The sequence below is a fragment of the Crocuta crocuta genome, unplaced genomic scaffold (assembly GCF_008692635.1).
Source record: "Crocuta crocuta isolate KB4526 unplaced genomic scaffold, BGI_CrCroc_1.0 scaffold71, whole genome shotgun sequence".
Classification (NCBI taxonomy): domain Eukaryota; kingdom Metazoa; phylum Chordata; class Mammalia; order Carnivora; family Hyaenidae; genus Crocuta; species Crocuta crocuta.
The window spans coordinates 908,892-927,334 of record NW_027527548.1 but is presented as its reverse complement, the minus strand read 5'-3'; the positions used below and the strand labels follow the sequence as shown (position 1 = coordinate 927,334).

Genomic DNA, 18,443 nt, shown 5'->3' with positions numbered 1-18,443 from the left:
AGAGGAGTCAGTCCCGGCTCTGATTAGGAACTCAGCTAGGCGACCTTGAGCTAATCAAAGGCCTGCTCCAGTGCCTCCCTTTGCTACATATGTCGGAGAAGCATGAAACTTCCGGAAATACAAGGGCAAGGTGGCACCCTAAACTGGGTCAAGAAACCGACGCTGGTGGGGGTTCACTTACCATCCTGCTTGGGAGATGGTTCTTTGGGTTCCTTCTTAGTTTTTCGACCCTCCCGCCCAGTATGGTCTTCTCCTAAATCTATGACAAGTTCACTCTCTGAGTCAGAGTCCAGGCCCAAGTGCACTGTTGGGGAATCCGTCTCATCTTTTCCCTTCGGTTTGTCCTTGGCAGGGTGAGGGGAGGCTTTTGCTTTTTCTGCAAAGTCCTTCTCGGGCTGGGGGCTGGCCTTTTCTTTGGCCGGGCCCGGGTCTGCTTTCTCACTGGCTGGCGATGTGCTTTTCAGCTCCTCCTTCACCTCCCCCGGGTTTGCCAGTTTGGGCTTTTTTTTCACAGCCGATGGCTCTTTGTCCATCTGACCACCCTCTTTGTCTTCTGCGTCTTCTGGCTCGTTCTTGGACTTCTGTTCATCGTCGCTGATATACTCACTATCGCTACTATCGGACTTCTCTGAATCCTCCGAATCGCTGTGCTCTACGGCTGTGTAAACATCTTCCGAGATTTCATTGATGCCTAAATTCAAAGAGAAAATCCAGCATGTGGCGTAGTCACAAAATAAAGAGTGGGACCCCAAATGCAAACACTTTCCACGCCAAATGCTGGAATAAAAAAAGACATTTCAAATTGCATCACACAGGCCTGGAGGGGTCAGCAGTGAATGGCAGCTAACAGACACAACTTGGGTTTGCCGAGGGTTTCGGTTACTGACATTCTAAGATGACAAAGGACCAGACAACATAAATTTTAAATTTATCCGGAACTACGTCTTTGCAACACCGATACCTCACTGGGATGTAGAGAAGGGGAGGGATGGGGAACATAAGAGATGAGCAGTTAAAATGGATCCATTTTACAGGTTAGAAAACCGAGGCCCAGAGAAGTCACTTACCCTAAGGCATAAAGAAAACCAAGACAGAGGCAAGGCCGGAACCCTGGGCGCTCCTGACAGACTTCCCATGCTCTTCCCACCAATTCCCAACACATCTGAGTCCTCTTCCTTTGGAGTCCAGAGCTCAAAGAAATAAGCCAAAGGCTTAAAGCAGAGGTTGCCAACTCCCTGCGCACGAGCCACATCTGGCCAGCACACACGTTTTATTTAGGGAGTCGTCACTTGGCCCGGTGGCTCTTTTGTTGTCTGTTTGGAAGGTATTGCCCAATTCACAAATGAGGAAATTTCACACAGAAATCAAGTCAGCGGGCTTGGGTGGAAAGAACAGAAGATGTGGCCGCTCTGGGTCCCAGGCCTGCAAGGCAGTGGCTGGCTGCAGCCACGAGCCACTGGCCCCTTCCAGCAGGGACACACCGTCTCCAGGTGACCCGGGCACCCACCCCCTCTCTAGTGCCCTGCGCTGATGCAGAGTCACACTGCCCCCTTGTCTGCCCTGGTTTTCCTCAGACAGCGGAGTCCAGAACAAAGTCACCTGTTTCCATGGCTCTATCATAAGGCAAACTGACCAAACAGCAGGTGTTTCACAGCCAGAAACAAAAATGGGCAGAAGCGTATTCCACATAACACCCTGGTGTGTCCTGCACCCAGGAAAGAGGGTCATCTGGCCACAGGTAAGTAACACCGTATCCTACAGTTTCGGAAAGAGGAAAACACAAATCTGAACCGTCTTCAATCTGGGGCAATGGTCACCACGAGTGGGGTCACTGTTCGGACCCAGACACGCGGAAAGGAAACTTGCAAACTGATGGAAGCTATGAGCAGCCCAGGGGACCAGACACCAGCAGAATCATCCCAGAATTAGACCTGCCTCCACCAGGGCGCAATCAAAAACAGGAGAAGCCCAAAGACAAAAACTTAGATCGGGTGTAACTTCTGGGTCTGAAGGCCCGTGCACTACTGTAGGGAACTGCGTACCAGAGCCCAAGAGACATGAATTCGAATCTTGCTCTTGCACACTGATTCACTGTGTGACCCTGAACTAGTGACCCACCTCTCTGAGCCTCAGTTTCTTCATCTGCAAAATGGGAGTGATAGCGGCATCAACTTTTGGGATAATCTATGCACCGTATGCAGTACAGTGCGAGGGAGGCAGGAAACCGTCGGTAAACAAATGTATTAAAATTCTTATTAACATGAATAATGAGTCGAGGAGTTAGACCAGCTGCATGGAAGGACCCAAGGCAGGTATTTAAACGGCCTGCAAATTTACAACCATGCCACTCTATGTCCTAACCAGACAGGAAACCAGGTAAGAGGCGCCCTCCTCTGGCCCTCCTGGATGACTCCTAACTACAGCTGTCTCATCCCAAGGCCCCAGAGCACCCACGGACACTAAAACGTCACCCTGGTGTAGCGCTCTCTCCTGAGACCCTACTTCTTTGCAAATACCGTCCTGGTTTTGATTCCTTAGTCAACAAACACTCCAGAGCATCTACTCTGTACCCAAGACCAAGTACCTTGGAGAACATAAATGCTTCTAAGGCAACCTCCCTGCCCTCGAGGGGCTTCCAGTCTAGAGGGACACCCCCCCCACACACAAAGTGACCACGGATGCTCCCCAGCAATAAAGTGCCTCAGGATGCGGAGGATGGGGAGGGCAGGGCAGTCAGAGAAGGCTTCCTGGAGGAGGGGATGCCTGAGCTCAGCCTTAGGGAAAGAATTCAGGCAGGCGGTGTGAAGGCAGGCAGCACGGGGAGGAGGAAGGGAGGCGACAGGAACAGAAGCAGATGCATGTGCCGGGGGGAGGGCCCAGCCTGCAGCAGAGGGTTTGGGTGGGACGCCTGTGGGGCACACTGGGTCCTGACGGTGAGCCACGGACGCGTGCAGACAGGGGGCGCGGGGGCAAACTCGGGAAGGGCTTCCTGCCTTCCGATTTCCCTACCACGTGCACATCAGGGCCGCAGGCTGCCACGGCCAGAGAAGACACAGGGCGGACAGCAGAGAGCCCTGCCGATCCGAGAAGCTACCGTCGGGGGAGCCGGGTGCGAGCGGCACACGCCACGCCGCGAAGGGCAGCCAGGATCCACCCCGGCATCATCCGGGCGGTGACCCTACAGAGTTGACGGCGACGACGGCGCGGGAGCGAACCGAAGGACGTACCTAACTGTGCTTTGCAGCTCTCGATGGTCTTGTCGAGATTTAGCTGGAACCGGCTGCGGATCTGGCGCTTGGGAGAGAGGAGCGGGACGGGCGCCGCCTGCTGCTGGACCGACTCGCTCAGCTCCTTCAGGTCCATCTCGGCCTTGCTCCGATCTAGAAGACAGGGGGGCGCCCTCATCAGACACGCGCTGGGCAGAGGGACGGGCAACACGCCTCACGGAGCGTCCTTCTCGCAGACGCATGTTAGAGAACATGGCAGGGAGACCGCGTCTGCTCAACGGTGGGCCGGTCACAGCCCGAGGACACGCTGGGCAGGTGTACCCAGTCTACTGCACGGTCGCCTGGGTGCCTTGCAATATTTAAAACGCATGGGGCACCTGGGTGGCTCAGTCGGTGAAGCATCCGACTTCATGATCTCACAGTTCGTGGGTTAGAGCCCCGCTTTGGGCTCTGTGCTGGCAGCTCAGAGCCTGGAGCCTGTTTCAGATTCTGTGTCTCCCTCTCTCTCTGCCCCTCCCCTGCTCATGCTTGCTCTCTCTCACTCGCTCTCTCCCTCTCAGAAATAAATTAAAAAACATTAAAAAAAATTTTTAAAAAAGATCTACAAACTCATCAGAATAATCATGGGTGCATGTGACTGTGTCTACAGTAAACGCAATCTCTTACCTTAAGCCTTAAAAGACTGAACTCTGAAATACTCATAATTAAGAGGAACGAAGAGATGATAAACCACATTATTTTACAGTTCAGGTTTGTACAGTCAGTGAGCTGCGGTAACGTGTACCCTAACAAGAAACCACCCAAAGCCGGGGTCGGGGGGTGGGTCCTAGGATCAGGTCCCTGGGAGCAAACCTTCAGGAGTTTAGCCAAATCGAATCATCGTTCTCGAATTTTCAACCACATTTAGACTTTCTTCTCCCCCACAGGGAGGAGAGCTTCTCTTTCTCATTCAGCTGATAGTCGCTTATCAGGACTTCTTCCACCCCTGCCCTTCTATATCGGGAATATCTTTAGAATCCACCTTTGCTGCCAACATTTTTAACTTTCCGGCTGATATGAAGACAGCTTGGGCTATAAATGGAAACCAGGGAGAAAAAACACCAACGCGAGAGAAAGAGACACGATCTTACATTTCTGGAGGGAGCATAAATCAGAACCATCTCTGTTAGAGGGCAATTTGGCAGTATCTCTCCAAATGTCAATGGCACATGGCCTCTGACCCAAGATTCTGCTTCTAGGAATTCATCCTACGGCTACACCCCCACTAGGGCAAAGTGTCTTCGTTACAGCTGTTTGCAACAGCAAAACCACCGAGAGTCGATAAATAAGGAGCCTGGGTGAATAAATTAACAGCTCACCTTGAAATGAATAAAATTCAACTGCTAAAATAAAACGAGAGATCTTTATGTGCCGATATGAAAAAACCAACCCGTTTCACAACGAAGAAGGTGACAATCAGTAAAACATATCAGCATTGGTGTGGGGAGAAAAGACAGAAAGGGAACAGAGATACGAATATATGTGTTCTTAGGGGTTCTCAGCATTGGCACTACTGATATCTGAGGCAGGATACGTCTTTGTTGTCAGGGGTATGGAGGTGGAGGGCTGGGGCATCCTGCACATTGTACGAGGTTTAGCACACCCCTGGCTTCCATCTGCCAGATGCCAGTAACTCCCACATCCAAGATGGGGCAATAAAAAATGTCTCTAGGGCTGCCTGGCTGCCTCAAATGATGGACTGTGGGACTCTTGATCTCAGTCAGGGCTCCCGTGGGTTCAAGCCCCACGTTGGGCATAGAGATTAAAAATAAAATCTTTTTAAAAACATGTCTCCAGGGGCACCTGGGTGGTTCAGCTGGTTAAGTGTCCGACTCTTGATTTCACCTCAGATTATGATCTTATGGTTTGGAAGTTCGAGCCCCGCATGCAGCTCTGTGCTGACACTGCAGAGCCTGCTTAGGATTCTCTCTCCCTCTCTCTCTGCCCCTCCCCAGTTCACACACACATACTCTTTCTCTCAAAATAGTAAAACTCAAAAGAAAAATGTCTCCAGACATTGCCAATGTCCCCCTGAGGGACAAAAATCACCCAGGTTGAAAATCCCTGATATATAAGGTAGTAACTTTCTAGGAAGACTAACAAGAGGTAACTGTGGCCGTGGTCAGAAGGGGCAGAAAGGTGATCAGAAGTTACAGACAGGTTGGCTTTTCATTAAACATCCTTCTGTCCTTTGAAATTTCTCTTACCAGGTGCCTTCACTGCTTGTAACAAGAAAATTAACTTTGTACAAGAAAAATATAACCTCATCTCTTTTCCATTAAAAAGAAGTAGATTTCCTTGCTTCAAAAACTGGACTTCCTGGAGCCACAAAATGGTGGCTCCTTCACAGGAACAATATCATCCAGACCAGAGACCCTGGCAAAAGTTCTCTCATCCACCGAAAGGCAAGCAGAGAAACTTCCTCACCCCCTCCACTGTTTAAAAAAGAGAAAGAATCAAGAAAACATGTGGGAAACCTCAGCCCCCAGCTCTCTGTCCATGCTTTCAAAGGACGCCTGACTTCAAGCTATCACTCGATATGGTGAAAGAAAGGAGGCCTCCTTCAGCAACAGCGGAGGAGTAAGCAAGCAGACACGCTCGGGGTCTGACAAGTTCCCACTGCTCTGTCAGCATCCAGGCACGTCTGTGTCACACACAGGAGGGCTCAACTGCTGTGTCTGTTCAGTCCAGAGCAAACACCCTGTGAGACAAGAGAAGGGATTCCCAGAGAAGCAGACAGGAGTCTAGAAGAAGAGGAGGATCAGGCCTTCCTTCCTCCTCTTGTGCTTATTTATCACTGATTTCCCACACGGCCACAGAAAGGGGCCGTAACAATCCACCAGGCTTCAGCTCCTTGCATTAGAGCAGAGAGAGGGCCCGAGATGGCAAACGAGGGGCCTGGGCATCAGCAAGTAGGCGAGAAGTCTCTGAGGAAGCCTTCCCCTCTGTCATGCACCACAATTAATTAGGAGAATCATTAAGTTTCCAACGGATGACCCATGGCTGGTTTTTGTACTCTGGGGTGGATTTATGTGTTCTGACCAAATAGTTTTTATTTTTAATGCGACTAACCGTCAATGTTCAAAACAAGAGTTCATATACAAATCTGGATTTCTGTTTTGCTTGAAAATTCAGAGTCTGGCAACACAGGTTCAACCTGGGGGAGCTGCGTCCTTCAGAAAGGCACTTTGTCCTCCATGGAACTGCCCATCTGGAATCTTCACCTTACCCCCTCACCCCTACAGCCGGGTCAACAGAATGAGAAGTGCAGTGTCAAGGGCCCTCCAACATCAAAACACAGCCCCATCTTGGAGCACGGCAGCTCACTATTTTGGCTGAGAACACAAACTACAAGGCAGACAGGCCTGAGCCCACAGGTCAGACATGACCATGAGCCATATTTGATGCTAGGTAGGGGACATGGCTTCTCTGTGCCCCAGTTTCCACTTCTTGGAGATGGGGCTATTACCTACCTTGAAGGTTGCTGTAGTTTTTAATTAGTTTTCAGATTTCAGAGAGTGAAACTTGGGGAGGGTCGGGGGGGATACGGTTCTTTCTGAGTGTTTCACCTCTTGCAGATAGGTGTAACCACCGTCAGAATGCAAAGCAATGTCTTCTGGCCAAGAATCCCTTCGTGATTTGGAATCCAGCCCTCGTCCCCCACTCCCAACCACACTCACTCATCTGTTTTCCATGTCGCTAATTTTGTTTTGTTTTGTTTAACGGAATGCCATTTGGTCAGATATCATAATGTCATCATCACCCCCAGCACGCTCATTTCTGTCTGCTCAGAGTAGTTCCATGGATGCCAGACACAAAAAGCTACACATAAAGCACCTGCTCTTCCCGTGGGCCAGCTCTGACGATTATTTAGAATTTCCCTCCACTGTCTGATTTTTCTATACGTCTGTGACATGCTTCACTGGTCCCTCTCCGATCCTTATCCCATTAGGTAATTGAACCCCCAGCCCATAAAACACCCACATCCCCAATGCCTTTGTTCCCACTGACCAAACTAGTGTGTGTCCCAGCACGGAAGGAGATGGGGGTGGGGGCGCTTCTGAATGAGAGTGCCTCTCAGGCTCCACCACGCCCCCCTGCCAGAACACAGGACAGAAGAAATCTTTCACCAGCGCCATGGGCAAGCCAAGGGGAAAGACCCACAGCGTCATGAGGATGCTCAAGACCGCCTCGTTTAGGGAAGGAGCTATTCTGGCCACACGTGACTGGCAGAGAGGACACCGTGAGAACACCCCAGCACAGTGATCCTTTTCGGGGTGTGGAGGTGGAAGGAGGGCGTGAGAGAAAGGAAACCACACCGCTGCGATCCGTGAACATTCCAAGGTGGCAAATGGGTCCCTTTCGTTCAAGTGAGGAGTTCCCAACAGACACGCTGAGCCGGAGCCCGAAAGGTACAACCCTGACCGCGGAAGGACACGCAGCTACACAAACAGGTGAGGCGGGGTGGGCCGGGCTTCGATCTCCCTGCAGGCACAGGCTTGCTCCAGCCCTGGGCACCTGGAGCCTCGTCTCCAGACCTTGGTTTCCCCGTCTGAAATGGTGCTTCAGGACAAGATGAACCCAGAGGGCACAGGCTACCACGAGGGGCTAGGGTTCATGTGCGAGCATCACTCTGCACAGGCGGCCGCCCCTCCCTTCCTAAAACCCTGTATCCTCAAGCCCATCCCCAGCTGTGACAACCAAAAATGTCTCCAGACATTGCCAGTGTCCCCTGGAGGGGAGTGAGGGAACCGTGCTGGGCAAGAACAGCTGACACAGGAACCCAGTGAGGTCCTTCTAAAGTGCTCAGTTCACATCCTTCCTCTGATCACATGGCTCCATGCCCGGGTCCAGGGATCCACAGGGTCCTAGTGATCCCGGATCTCATCTCCTCACCGTCTCCACCCACTGGGACAGGCCACCAGGCCTCCCTGCCATTCCTCAGACAGGTTGGAGTTCATCCCTTACCCTGAGGCCCTAATTTCTTGTTCCTCCTCCCAATATGGGCAAAGCTGGTTTTTCTTGTCATGCAAATCTAGGTGTAAATACAACCCCTCCTGGGTATCTCCAGGTCTCTTTCAGTATCTGAATCTGGTTCTTGGTTTACACTCAAGTGATGATGTCACGATTCTGCACTGAACTCACAGAGCCTGCTTGGGATTCTCATCTCCCTCTCTTTCCGCCTCTCCTCCGCTCACGCTGTCTCAAAAATAAACATTTTTAAATAAATCAATAATTGCATGCATACATACATACATACCACCACTCAGAGGCCTTCCCTAACCACTGCCTCTTCAAAACCACGACCATCTTCTGCATCTCCCTCCTCACCATTAACACACTTTACCTTCTCTCCCGGCATGAACGGTCTTGTTTATTTACCTTGTTTCTCACTTTCTAGAACCAAGCTCTGTACAAGAGCAGGACCCTGCTCACTACTCGGCCCCGTGTCTAAAACAGCACACAGCCATGTAATAGATGCTCAATAAAAATTAAGGATCCTGATGGAATGAATCAATGAAATAACTTCATGGTTGAGTATTTAGCATTTCTGGTGCCAATGTTTGCTAAAGACTTTGACCTAAGGCAGTGCTTTTAACACAANAGGGCGCTGGGGGGGGGGGGGGAGGGGAGGTCAAAGATAAAGACCAGCATTTTTTTTTTAATTAGAAGAGGAAAATTAAGGAAACAATATATCAGCATACATCACACAGGGGAAAGGTAAATACTGATTCATGAAGCTTGACTTGCAGCAAGTGTATGAGTACGTGTCTGTGTGTGTGTAAAACATTAAATGTATATATACACACACACCTACATTAAGAACTGGGTTACTGTGGTCAAAAGCAAGAAAAGGTCGTAAGCCCTGGCCTAAGGTGTCAAGATAAAACTTCGGGATGCCTGGGTGGCTCAGTCGGTTAAGTGTCTGACTCCAGCTCGGGTCATGAGCTCCTGATCCATGAGTTCGAGCCCCACGTCGGGCTCTGTGCTGACAGCTCGGAGCCTGGGGCCTGCTTCAGGTTCTGTGTCTCCCCCTCTCTCTGCCCCTCCCCCGCTCATGTTCTGTCTCTATCAAAAATAAATGTTAAAAAAAAAATTTTTTTTTAAAGAATAATTTCTGCCTTTAAAAAAAAAAGATAAAACAATGTCATGTATCAACAAGTCCCAGGAAATCCCTCATTTGCTCCTTTTTACTGATCTCCCTTCATCTCTGTCCACTATACCTTTTTTATAGTTTGCACAGAGACGTTTTGTTCAGAGCTCAAGAACCACACCCAAAAGAGGACATCACAACTTGCGAAAATATTCACAGATGCTGCAGAAAGAGGCTTCCAAAACTCCCCACTGACCCAGGTTAAGATTCAGGATGCTTCCAGTGGTAGATGTTTTGTCCGTTTTCGTCGTGATGGGCGTTGACGCTTGAGGAGAGAAGGTTTTCGGGCTGCCGGATAAACTCCCTGCTTGTCCCGTCTTGGCAGAGGCTGGCGAAGCTGAAAGAGTATGTTCATTGTTAAAACATAGGCTTAAAGAGAAGTAAACAAATAAAACTTGTGCATAAGGGAAGAGGGGGGGAAAGTGGATTTGATTTCAATGAGGTCCCCAGAGTGCCCCAGATGGGGCACGGTGGGAAGGGCTGGCCATTTTTAAATCAAGCACAGGCTTCAACCCAATGTTAAGCTGTGGAGGAAGAAGGCCTCTGCAGTCATTCTATTATACACAAAGCTCTAAGACAAATCGGCTAAGCTGCCACTGAAATTGGTTTGGCCCATTCACGGGTGTAAATCTCAAAATAAACAGCAATTAAAGCAGCCCCCACCATGGTCCAGATGCAGAGACCGGAGCCAGGCTTACAAATGGTATGCCATCCGTTTATAGGAGATGCAGGAGCCGGCTCGCACACGCCTGCACCTGTTGTGGGCCCACTTGACCCCTCGGGAGATCTCGGGCACAGATCAAAGGTTCTGTGACGCTAAACAAAAGCCAAGCTCAGCGCCAGATGGAGTGAGGGCATCGCTGGCCAATAATCTCCCTCCTTACCGTGGTCCAAACTTTTATAGGAGGATAGAAACTCATCCTAAGCCCCTGTCTTTTAAAGCTACCTGAGAGGCGCCTGGGTGGCTCAGTCGGTTTAGCATCCAACTCCGGCTGAGGTTATGATCTCATGGTTCATGGGTTCAAGCACCGCGTCAGGCTCTGTGCTGACAGCTCAGAGCCTGGAACAGCTTTGGATTCTGGGTCTCCCTCTCTCTCTCTGCCCCTCCCCCACTCGCTCTCTCTCTCTCCTCTCAAAAAAAAAGAACATTAAAACAAATTTTTTTTAATGAATAAACATTCAAAGAAAAAATGTTAAGGCCCTAAAACTGCCTCCATACTGCTCCCTCGAGTTTCATCCACTGACGCGGGCAGGATAGAAACCAAACCATGGAACAACACACAGGTGTTCAGAGGGGCCATGCCCCGCTGCCTACACAGCCTGCCGGCACGGGGACTGTCCTACTACAGAGCTTCAAGAAACTACACAATGGCCAGCCTTCCCCCACGCACGAGAAATGTGGACTTTGCAGCAATCTGGTCCCTAAGAGAAAGCTGTTGACGGCAAAGGCGCTACAAATCGAGACGTCCCAGGGACTTGAAAAAGTGCTCCCGTTGGCAGATGCTTGCCTCAGTTTCTTCACCCGCCAAATGGCGGGGGGGAGAGTCAAAAGTGAGGACCCAACAACGGGTAAACCTCGTATACCCACTCAGCCAGTCAGTACGCAGGGCTGCGTCGGCCCCAAGTGCAAGGTCCAGCCAGAAGCATTAGAGGAGGAAAGACTAGACGTGGGAGGGTGGAGGCGGGCATGCAGTGGGAGCCAGACCCCAGGTCTGTCGTCCAGCTTGGCAGCTGATGAGCTGGGTGCCCTAGGGCACGGTCCCTGAGCTCTGGGACTCCCGTTTCCTGGTGGAAAAGGACTGTGAAAAGTACCCAACGCATCAAGTAGTAAAGATCTAGTAAGTTAATCATCTCTACAGTGCCTGGCATCACAGAAGTACTGTATTTGCTGTTAGTGTAATTGCTGTTAATACAAGCATATTATGTTTGCTATTAGTATATCTGCTATTAGTACTATAGTTACTATTATCTCCTATTACTATAATGTAATTTTATATTTCCCCATTAACCTCAAGGGCTTTGGTTTCAACCATCTAAACGAGTAGCTTTCAGCCAGGAGTGATTTTTTTCTTTTTTTAATTAAGCAGACTTCACACCCAGCGTAGAGCCCAACATGGGGATTGAATTCACAACCTGAGATCAAGACCTGAGCTGTGATCAAGCGTCAGACTCAGACGCTTAACTGACTGAGCCACCCAGGCGCCTCGCAGCCAGGCGTGACTTTGTCATCCACGCAGGACACACTGGGCAATGTCTGCAGACATTTTTGGCTGCGTCACAACTAGCGCAGGTGACGGTGCTACTAACACCTAACAGGTGTCGAGCAGGGGTGCTGCTCGGCCCCCCAAAACAAAGAATCTTTGGTTGCAACAGTCAGTAGTGCTGCTGAGGTGGATGAACCCCCGAAGGGAGGAAGCAGGCGTATCTGTGGGAGTCCCTGACTTCACATGCCGATGAGGAGGGGAGGCGGCCATGAGGTCAGCTAATCCATGTCAAGGGGTCCTCGGCAGATGCTTGATCACACTCCACTCTGTTTTGAGGATCAAGGTGTGTTTGTGTTTTTTTTATACTAATTAACGTAGTTTTGCTGTAAGGATGAGCCAATGCCTGGCCCGGGACCTGGCACACAGTGTTCTCTCCAATGAGAACCAGTTTACCGTCACGGCCACTGTCACTGAAACGAGGCATCCCACACCGAGCAGAATGAGAGTCCTTGGTATCGTCAAAGATAAAGGCATTTCAAAAGATTTAAGTATTAACAATAAAATCTTTCATATTAGGGTTTTATTATTCGTTTATTCCTACTCTATCTGCTTCCTTCCAAAAGAGGTTTGCAGTGGCTGAAAACATCAGTGTCATATATTCTTGGCAAGGACTGAAGACCAGGGCTGCTCTGACTCTACTCCCTCACACGGAACTGGCCAACGGGTAGAACAGGAAGGGCCTTATACTAGCCAAGGTACAGCGTGGACGCAGGAACTTAGACAAGAAAGCCGAACCCGAAAGGGTAGGTGGAAATAGAAAACACACACGAAGACGCAGGTGCTGTCATACGCGGAACTCAACCGCGCGAGTCCGCATTTCCCTGCTTCGTGACAGCGCATGATAAAAAAGGAAGGAAGGAAGGGCGCCTGGGTGGCTCAATCAGTTAAGCGTCCAACTCTTGATTCTGGCTCAGGTGGTGATCTCAAGGGTCATGAGTTCGAGCTTCACAGCAGGCTGCAGGGAAACTTAGCAAGAACACAGGCAAAGTCATTATTTTTCCAATTCTGTACATAAAATATAAATGGGAAAAACAAGTCTTTAATTTCACAAACACATTAAGTTTCCTCTGTTAATGAGACTTCAGTATTGAAGGTTTAAGAACTATTCTCTAAATTTTTTAATTTGGGGGCATCTGGGTGGCTCAGTCGGTTAAGCGTCCAACTTCGGCTCAGGTCATGATCTCATAGTTCATGGGTTCAAGCCCTGCATCGGGCTCTGTGCTGACAGCTCAGAGCCTGGAGCCTGTTTCAGATTCTGTGTCTCCCTCTCTCTCTGACCCTCCCCTGCTCACACTGTCTGTGTGCGTGTCTCTCTCTCTCTCAGAAATAAATAAAAAAGTTTTAAAAAATAATTTCTTTAATAAATAAATTTTTAATTTGAACAGAGCGCCACGACAAGGCAAGAATAAAGCTGTCTGGAGGAAACTGGCTCTCGCAGAGACAGGTCAGGCTCACTTTCTGCCTGGCCAGCAAAGCCCAGGGATCCCCTCAAAGACTCCTGGGACTCAAATGCTTCCTGGAGTCAGAGAAGGGACAGCACTGGGGTCACCTAGCAACCCTAGGTCCCACCATGCAGAACTCTCCTTAGGGNGAACTGTGTGTACCTGCCTTGACCTCCCCACATCAGTTAACACTACGACCACCAACCTAGATGCTCACGGCCAAACACGTCTACACTGCCCAAATTCCTCCCTTGTTCTCCTGCCCCAATTTACCCCGCTCCGCTGCAAGGCCTCTGCACACCACTTCCGAAATATATCCCCCAGCTCCCCGCTGGCCTCCATCGCCACTGCTACCAGACTAACACACACAATCTAAAAGCGGATCTGGGGGTAAGGGGGGGGAGGGTGAAAAAATCTCTCTTTTTATGTATAAAACACAGACACATGCAGAACATAAAAAGACACAAAGTACTTTCAAATTTCATGAAAATTCATTCCCGGGTATAAACCCGAAAGAACTGAAAAGCGGTGCTCAAACCTCACTGCACTGATGTTCACAGCAGTGCTATTCACCATGGTTCAAAGGTGGAAACAATCTGACTGTCCATCGACGGACAAACTCTGGTGTCCTCGGTGGAATGTTTACTGAGCCATGAAAAGGAGGGAAGTTCACATGCTGCATCAGAGGCCGAAAACATACGCTCAGTGAAAGGAGCGGACAAAAAGCCCCATTTTGTATGATTTGACTTAAATGCAATATCCAGAATAGGCAAATCCATACAGGCGGTATATGGATGGATGGGCCTAGGGGTGGGGGGCCGGGGAGTGGGGAAGCTCCTGCTTACCTAACGGGACTTGGTTTTGGTGTGACGGAGAAGTTCTAGAACTAGAAAAGGGTGGTGGTTGCAGAACACCGTGAACATACTAAATGCCACTGAGTGTTCACTTGCAAATGGTTAATTTTATGTCATGCGAATTTCATCTCCATGTAGGAAAGAATTCACAGGGGGCGCCTGGGTGGCTTAGTCAGTTAANTTACCTATCATTTCCCACCAAGACCCCCTAAGAGCTCCCAGGGTACCCCCTACCTCCAGCCACAGCACCTCTATCCCAGGGCACCCTTCACACAGCGGCCTGACACACTGCTGTCCATCTAAACCGCCCAGGGCCAGGGTGCCCAGCGGGCTCAGTCAGGAGAGCACGCAGCTCTTGATGTCCAGGTTGTAAGTTCGAGCCCCCACGTTTGGGGGACACTGAAAATTAAAATCTGTAAAATAAATAAGTAAAACCAACCTAGAGGCATCCTATCCCCCAGAATAAAACCCAACCATGCATTCAACCTTGCCTTTCCTCATTCTGGAACTTCCAGCCACACAGACTTTGTGCTGTTCCTCTAAGATCAAATCTGCTCCAAACTCAAGCCTTGCTTCTCCCAGGAAAGGGCCCCACCCTGACCCTCACCCAGATCACACTGGCTGATAACCCTCCAATACCACCCTGAAAGCCCTCCCCTGCTGGCCCCATCCGAGGGGGCCAAGGCCAAGGGGCCCCTTCTGACCATCTCCCCTTTGCTGTGAGCACATCAGCTCACGGAGAGCAGGGTCCCTGCCAGGCACCTGGGATGCTGCCCGGTGTCCGAGACATTTCCAGAAGGAGCAAAAACATGAGATAATTAGCTGGAGAATGAGGTCTGCATTTCTCTTCTCATCGCTGTGGTCATAACAAGCAATAAACAGTAATAGCAACCAAAGTAAAAGCTCTATCATAAAAAGACAGCCGTTTAAATAACTCTCGATATTATGCAGCTACTGAAAACAGGGTATGCTAAAAGAATGCTTAACAATCCAAAGAAGAAACACTCGAGAGCATCTCGGGGAGGTGGGGGGGGAATACAAATGGTCAATAAACATGTGAGAGATAAATACAGATATATTTATCTCCATCCTACATCTTCTTCACATGCGTGATTAGCTTCTTTCCAAAAATGACACCTGGTGTGGAAGGTAGAGGAGAAAAAAGGAATACTCACTGGCATCGTGAAACCTTTCAGCACAGCCAATTAGGTGATGCTGATATTACCCAAACTTAAATTGTATAAATCACACAGACAGTAAGGCCGCTATACTGAGTTCATCCCCTAGATGTACCGGTCATATGTCCCAGACACAGGATGTGTGCACCAGAAGGGACACCGCAAAAGTGCTGATGAGAAACAGCAGAGAAACACGCGATGGTGTATAAATGTCTGTTAATTTAAGACTGGCTCAGTAAATGAATACTGGCATTAATACCACACACCCCTACCCGCACAATCTGACAAGGACTGGACCCCGCAGAGGTGTGTGTGGGAAAGAGAGACGTAAAAATCAAGTGTATACATAAATGCCAGCAATATGTGTAAATGTGTGACGAAAACACATGCACATCTTCAAATGAGTGCGTAATACTTATCTGTGGTAAAAGTACACTCCACACACTATGAATAGCTGCATACTTAGAGGAGAAAAACTGGTACTCAGGATGTGGGGGTAAACAAAACTTGACCTTTCATTCTACATCCCTCTACACTCCTTTAATACTGCTGGGTTTTGTTTTATCTTAATTTTAACCGTGTAGTGTCACCAACGTTAAAAAAAAAAAAAAGTCAACTAGAGCTATTTAGATTATGGGTCTTTTTGCCCTTTTAAAACTTTTTACTGTGGTTTTTGTTGTGGGGAAAAATCTTTACAACAGGTGCAAACATATATTTGTTAATACAGATAAATGTAAATGACGGTGGTGGGGGCGGGGGGGTCTGTAACTCTCGGACTCCAGCGAGGTTCAATATTCTTGAAAACAAACTCTGGCCTCATAGGTGACCATCTAGACCATGTAAACCAGCAGGCTAGCCAAAAACATCTACAATTTTGGGAATCAGAAAGCTAGCAGAGCCATGCATAAAATGTGCATTAAAAAAAAAAATCTATGTATCCGTTTAAAACATTCCCATTAGTAGTACTTCACAAAACCAGGTTTCTTCCCCTAAGAAATGTTCCCCAAAATGCACTCATTCACATGCCCCCAATCCCTTCTATCATCTGCACGTCCCGACTACACCCTACTGACAACTAGAACTATATGAACAAGCAGAAAGATGCAAAGAAACAAATCTCCCTTCGAAAGGGGAAAAACTTAGTATGATCCATTCAACCAAAGAACATTAGGATGGTAATACACCCAATTCATTTGTGTGGGGGTTTTTTTGTTTGTTTTGTTTTGTTTTTAAAGAGAGCAAGTCAGCACAAATGGGAGAGGGTCAGAGAGAGAGGGAGACACAGAATCTGAAACAGGTTCCAGGCCCTGAGCTGTCAGCACAGAGCCCGATGCGGGGCTTGAACTTATGAACCTTGAGCCAAAGTAGGACACTTAACCCACTGAGCCCCCAGGCGCCCCAGGAACACCCAATTGTTAAGGGATGTTACCTCTCTGGGTATAATTATGTGCTATTTNAGGAGAGGAATGATGCAACATTTAATGTAAATACTGAAGAGCTTCAAACCTAAACGTGAAGCATCAGAATTTTGCTCTCAGTGCAAAAAGTCAAAAGTATGGGTTCTCAACAGAACCTGGAGGGGCCAACGATGCCCCCAGGGAAAACACGGCAGTGTCTGGAGACATTTTCAGCTGCCATAACCGTGGGCAGGGGGGTGCCACTGGCATCGAGCGCGTGGAGGCCAGGAATGGGGCTAAATACCCCGCAATGGATGCATAGAAGGCCCCGCACCAGAGAATCATCGAGCCCAAGCCAGCAGTGCAGAGCTCGAGAACCTCCTTTTAAGTCATGCTCGACATTCTCAAAAGCAGAAAGACATATGGAAATGCTCGTTTCAATTAAGCCTGGACACGGAGGCCAATCCTTTTGTAAAGCCAAAAATCTTGCTCAAAGGAAGAACTAATCGCCTTTGAAGTCAAATAATTTCATCAGATTTTACACTCTGATGTACAATTCACGAGTGTGGGCTAAAAACACATCATTTATTACCTGCATTTACAAAATCCTAGCCTGCACTAAGGGCTCCTCTGACTCCATGAAACAGGAGTCCTACAATTAAATTAGAAAAAAATGCCCCTTCCCTCCTTCACACCCCAGCACTCTACAGGGACAGAGGCGGAGGAGTCAGTGATTCACGCCAAATTTCCTCCACTTATAAAACCGCGGAAGCAACCTACATCTTCAAAGGGCGGTGGCTTGCACACCTCTTGGGGGCCTGCACAGATGAACCACATAGAAGAGCATCACTGGGCAGTCTAGGACTGGACACTCTGTTTGGAAGGGCGATTTAACTAATGTGAAAAAGTATTCAGAACACAGGGTTAAGTTAAAAATAAATAAATAAAAACCTCGGGTGCCTGGTTGGCTCTGTCGATGGAGCATGTGACTCTTGATCTTGGGGTTGTAAATTCGAGCTCAAATGTGGGCACAGAGCTTACATAAAAGGGGAGGGAGGCGCCTGGGTGGCTCAGTGGGTTGGGCATCTGACTTCAGCTCAGGTGATGATCTCATGATCCATGAGTTCAAGCTCACATGGGGCTTGCTGCTGTCAGGGCAGAACCTGCTCAGATCCTCTGTCTCCCTTTCTCTCTGCCACTCCCCTGCTCATGCTCGCTCTCTCTCAAAAATAAATAACACATGAGAAGGGAAGAAAGGAGAGAGGAGAGAGGGGGGGGGAGGGGAGAGAAAAAAAATAAGAACTCAAAAGTATCTACAACAGATACTGCAAACCAAGTAGTTCATGGAGGTATTTAGGGCAGCGTACAGATATTTTACATTTTAAATTTGAGCAAATTATGTAAAAGTTGGAGCAGTCCACATTTAAAAAAATATCTGAGGAGGGACGCCTGGGTGGCTGAGTCGGTTAAGCGTCCAACTTTGGCTCAGGCCATGATCTCACGGTCCGTGGGTTTGAGCCCCGCGTCGGGCTCTGTGCTGACTGCCAGCTCAGAGCCTGGAGCCTGCTTCGGATTCTGTGTCTCCCTCTCTCTCTGACCCTCCCCCACTCATTCTCTCCCTCTCTCTCAAAACTGAATGAACTTAAAAAAATAAATAACTAAAATATCTGAGGCTTCTCTTGAACAATGAGAAAGGCAACAGAGCCCACATTCCCACTTGGTGAGAACCAGCAGGAAGGCCCCCGGACCCTTCAGAGAAGGCAGACCTCAAGGGCATTTGCACAGGTCAGGTGATGCCCCGTCGGTGGCGTGTAAGGAGGTTTGTAATAATGAAGTGCCACAGGGTACCGTGCAGCAGCAGGGAAGAGCTGGGGGGGGGGGGGGGGGG

General features: G+C 49.0%; 1 protein-coding gene across 17 annotated transcripts in view; it reads right to left on the bottom strand.

The window, feature by feature from the left end:
• Positions 1-18,443, bottom strand: part of ZMYND8 (zinc finger MYND-type containing 8) — a 133,163-nt gene that overhangs the window by 30,528 nt on the left and 84,192 nt on the right. For 16 of the 17 annotated variants that reach the window (XM_077766119.1, XM_077766034.1, XM_077766071.1 and 13 more), the window contains 3 exons: positions 9,617-9,757; positions 3,228-3,380; positions 182-691 (listed from right to left, as the gene is read on the bottom strand). In XM_077766119.1, the coding sequence (XP_077622245.1) occupies positions 182-691; positions 3,228-3,380; positions 9,617-9,757 (804 nt within the window). The remainder of the gene's footprint in view (positions 1-181; positions 692-3,227; positions 3,381-9,616; positions 9,758-18,443) is intronic. The other variant, XM_077766126.1, reaches the window with a different exon arrangement.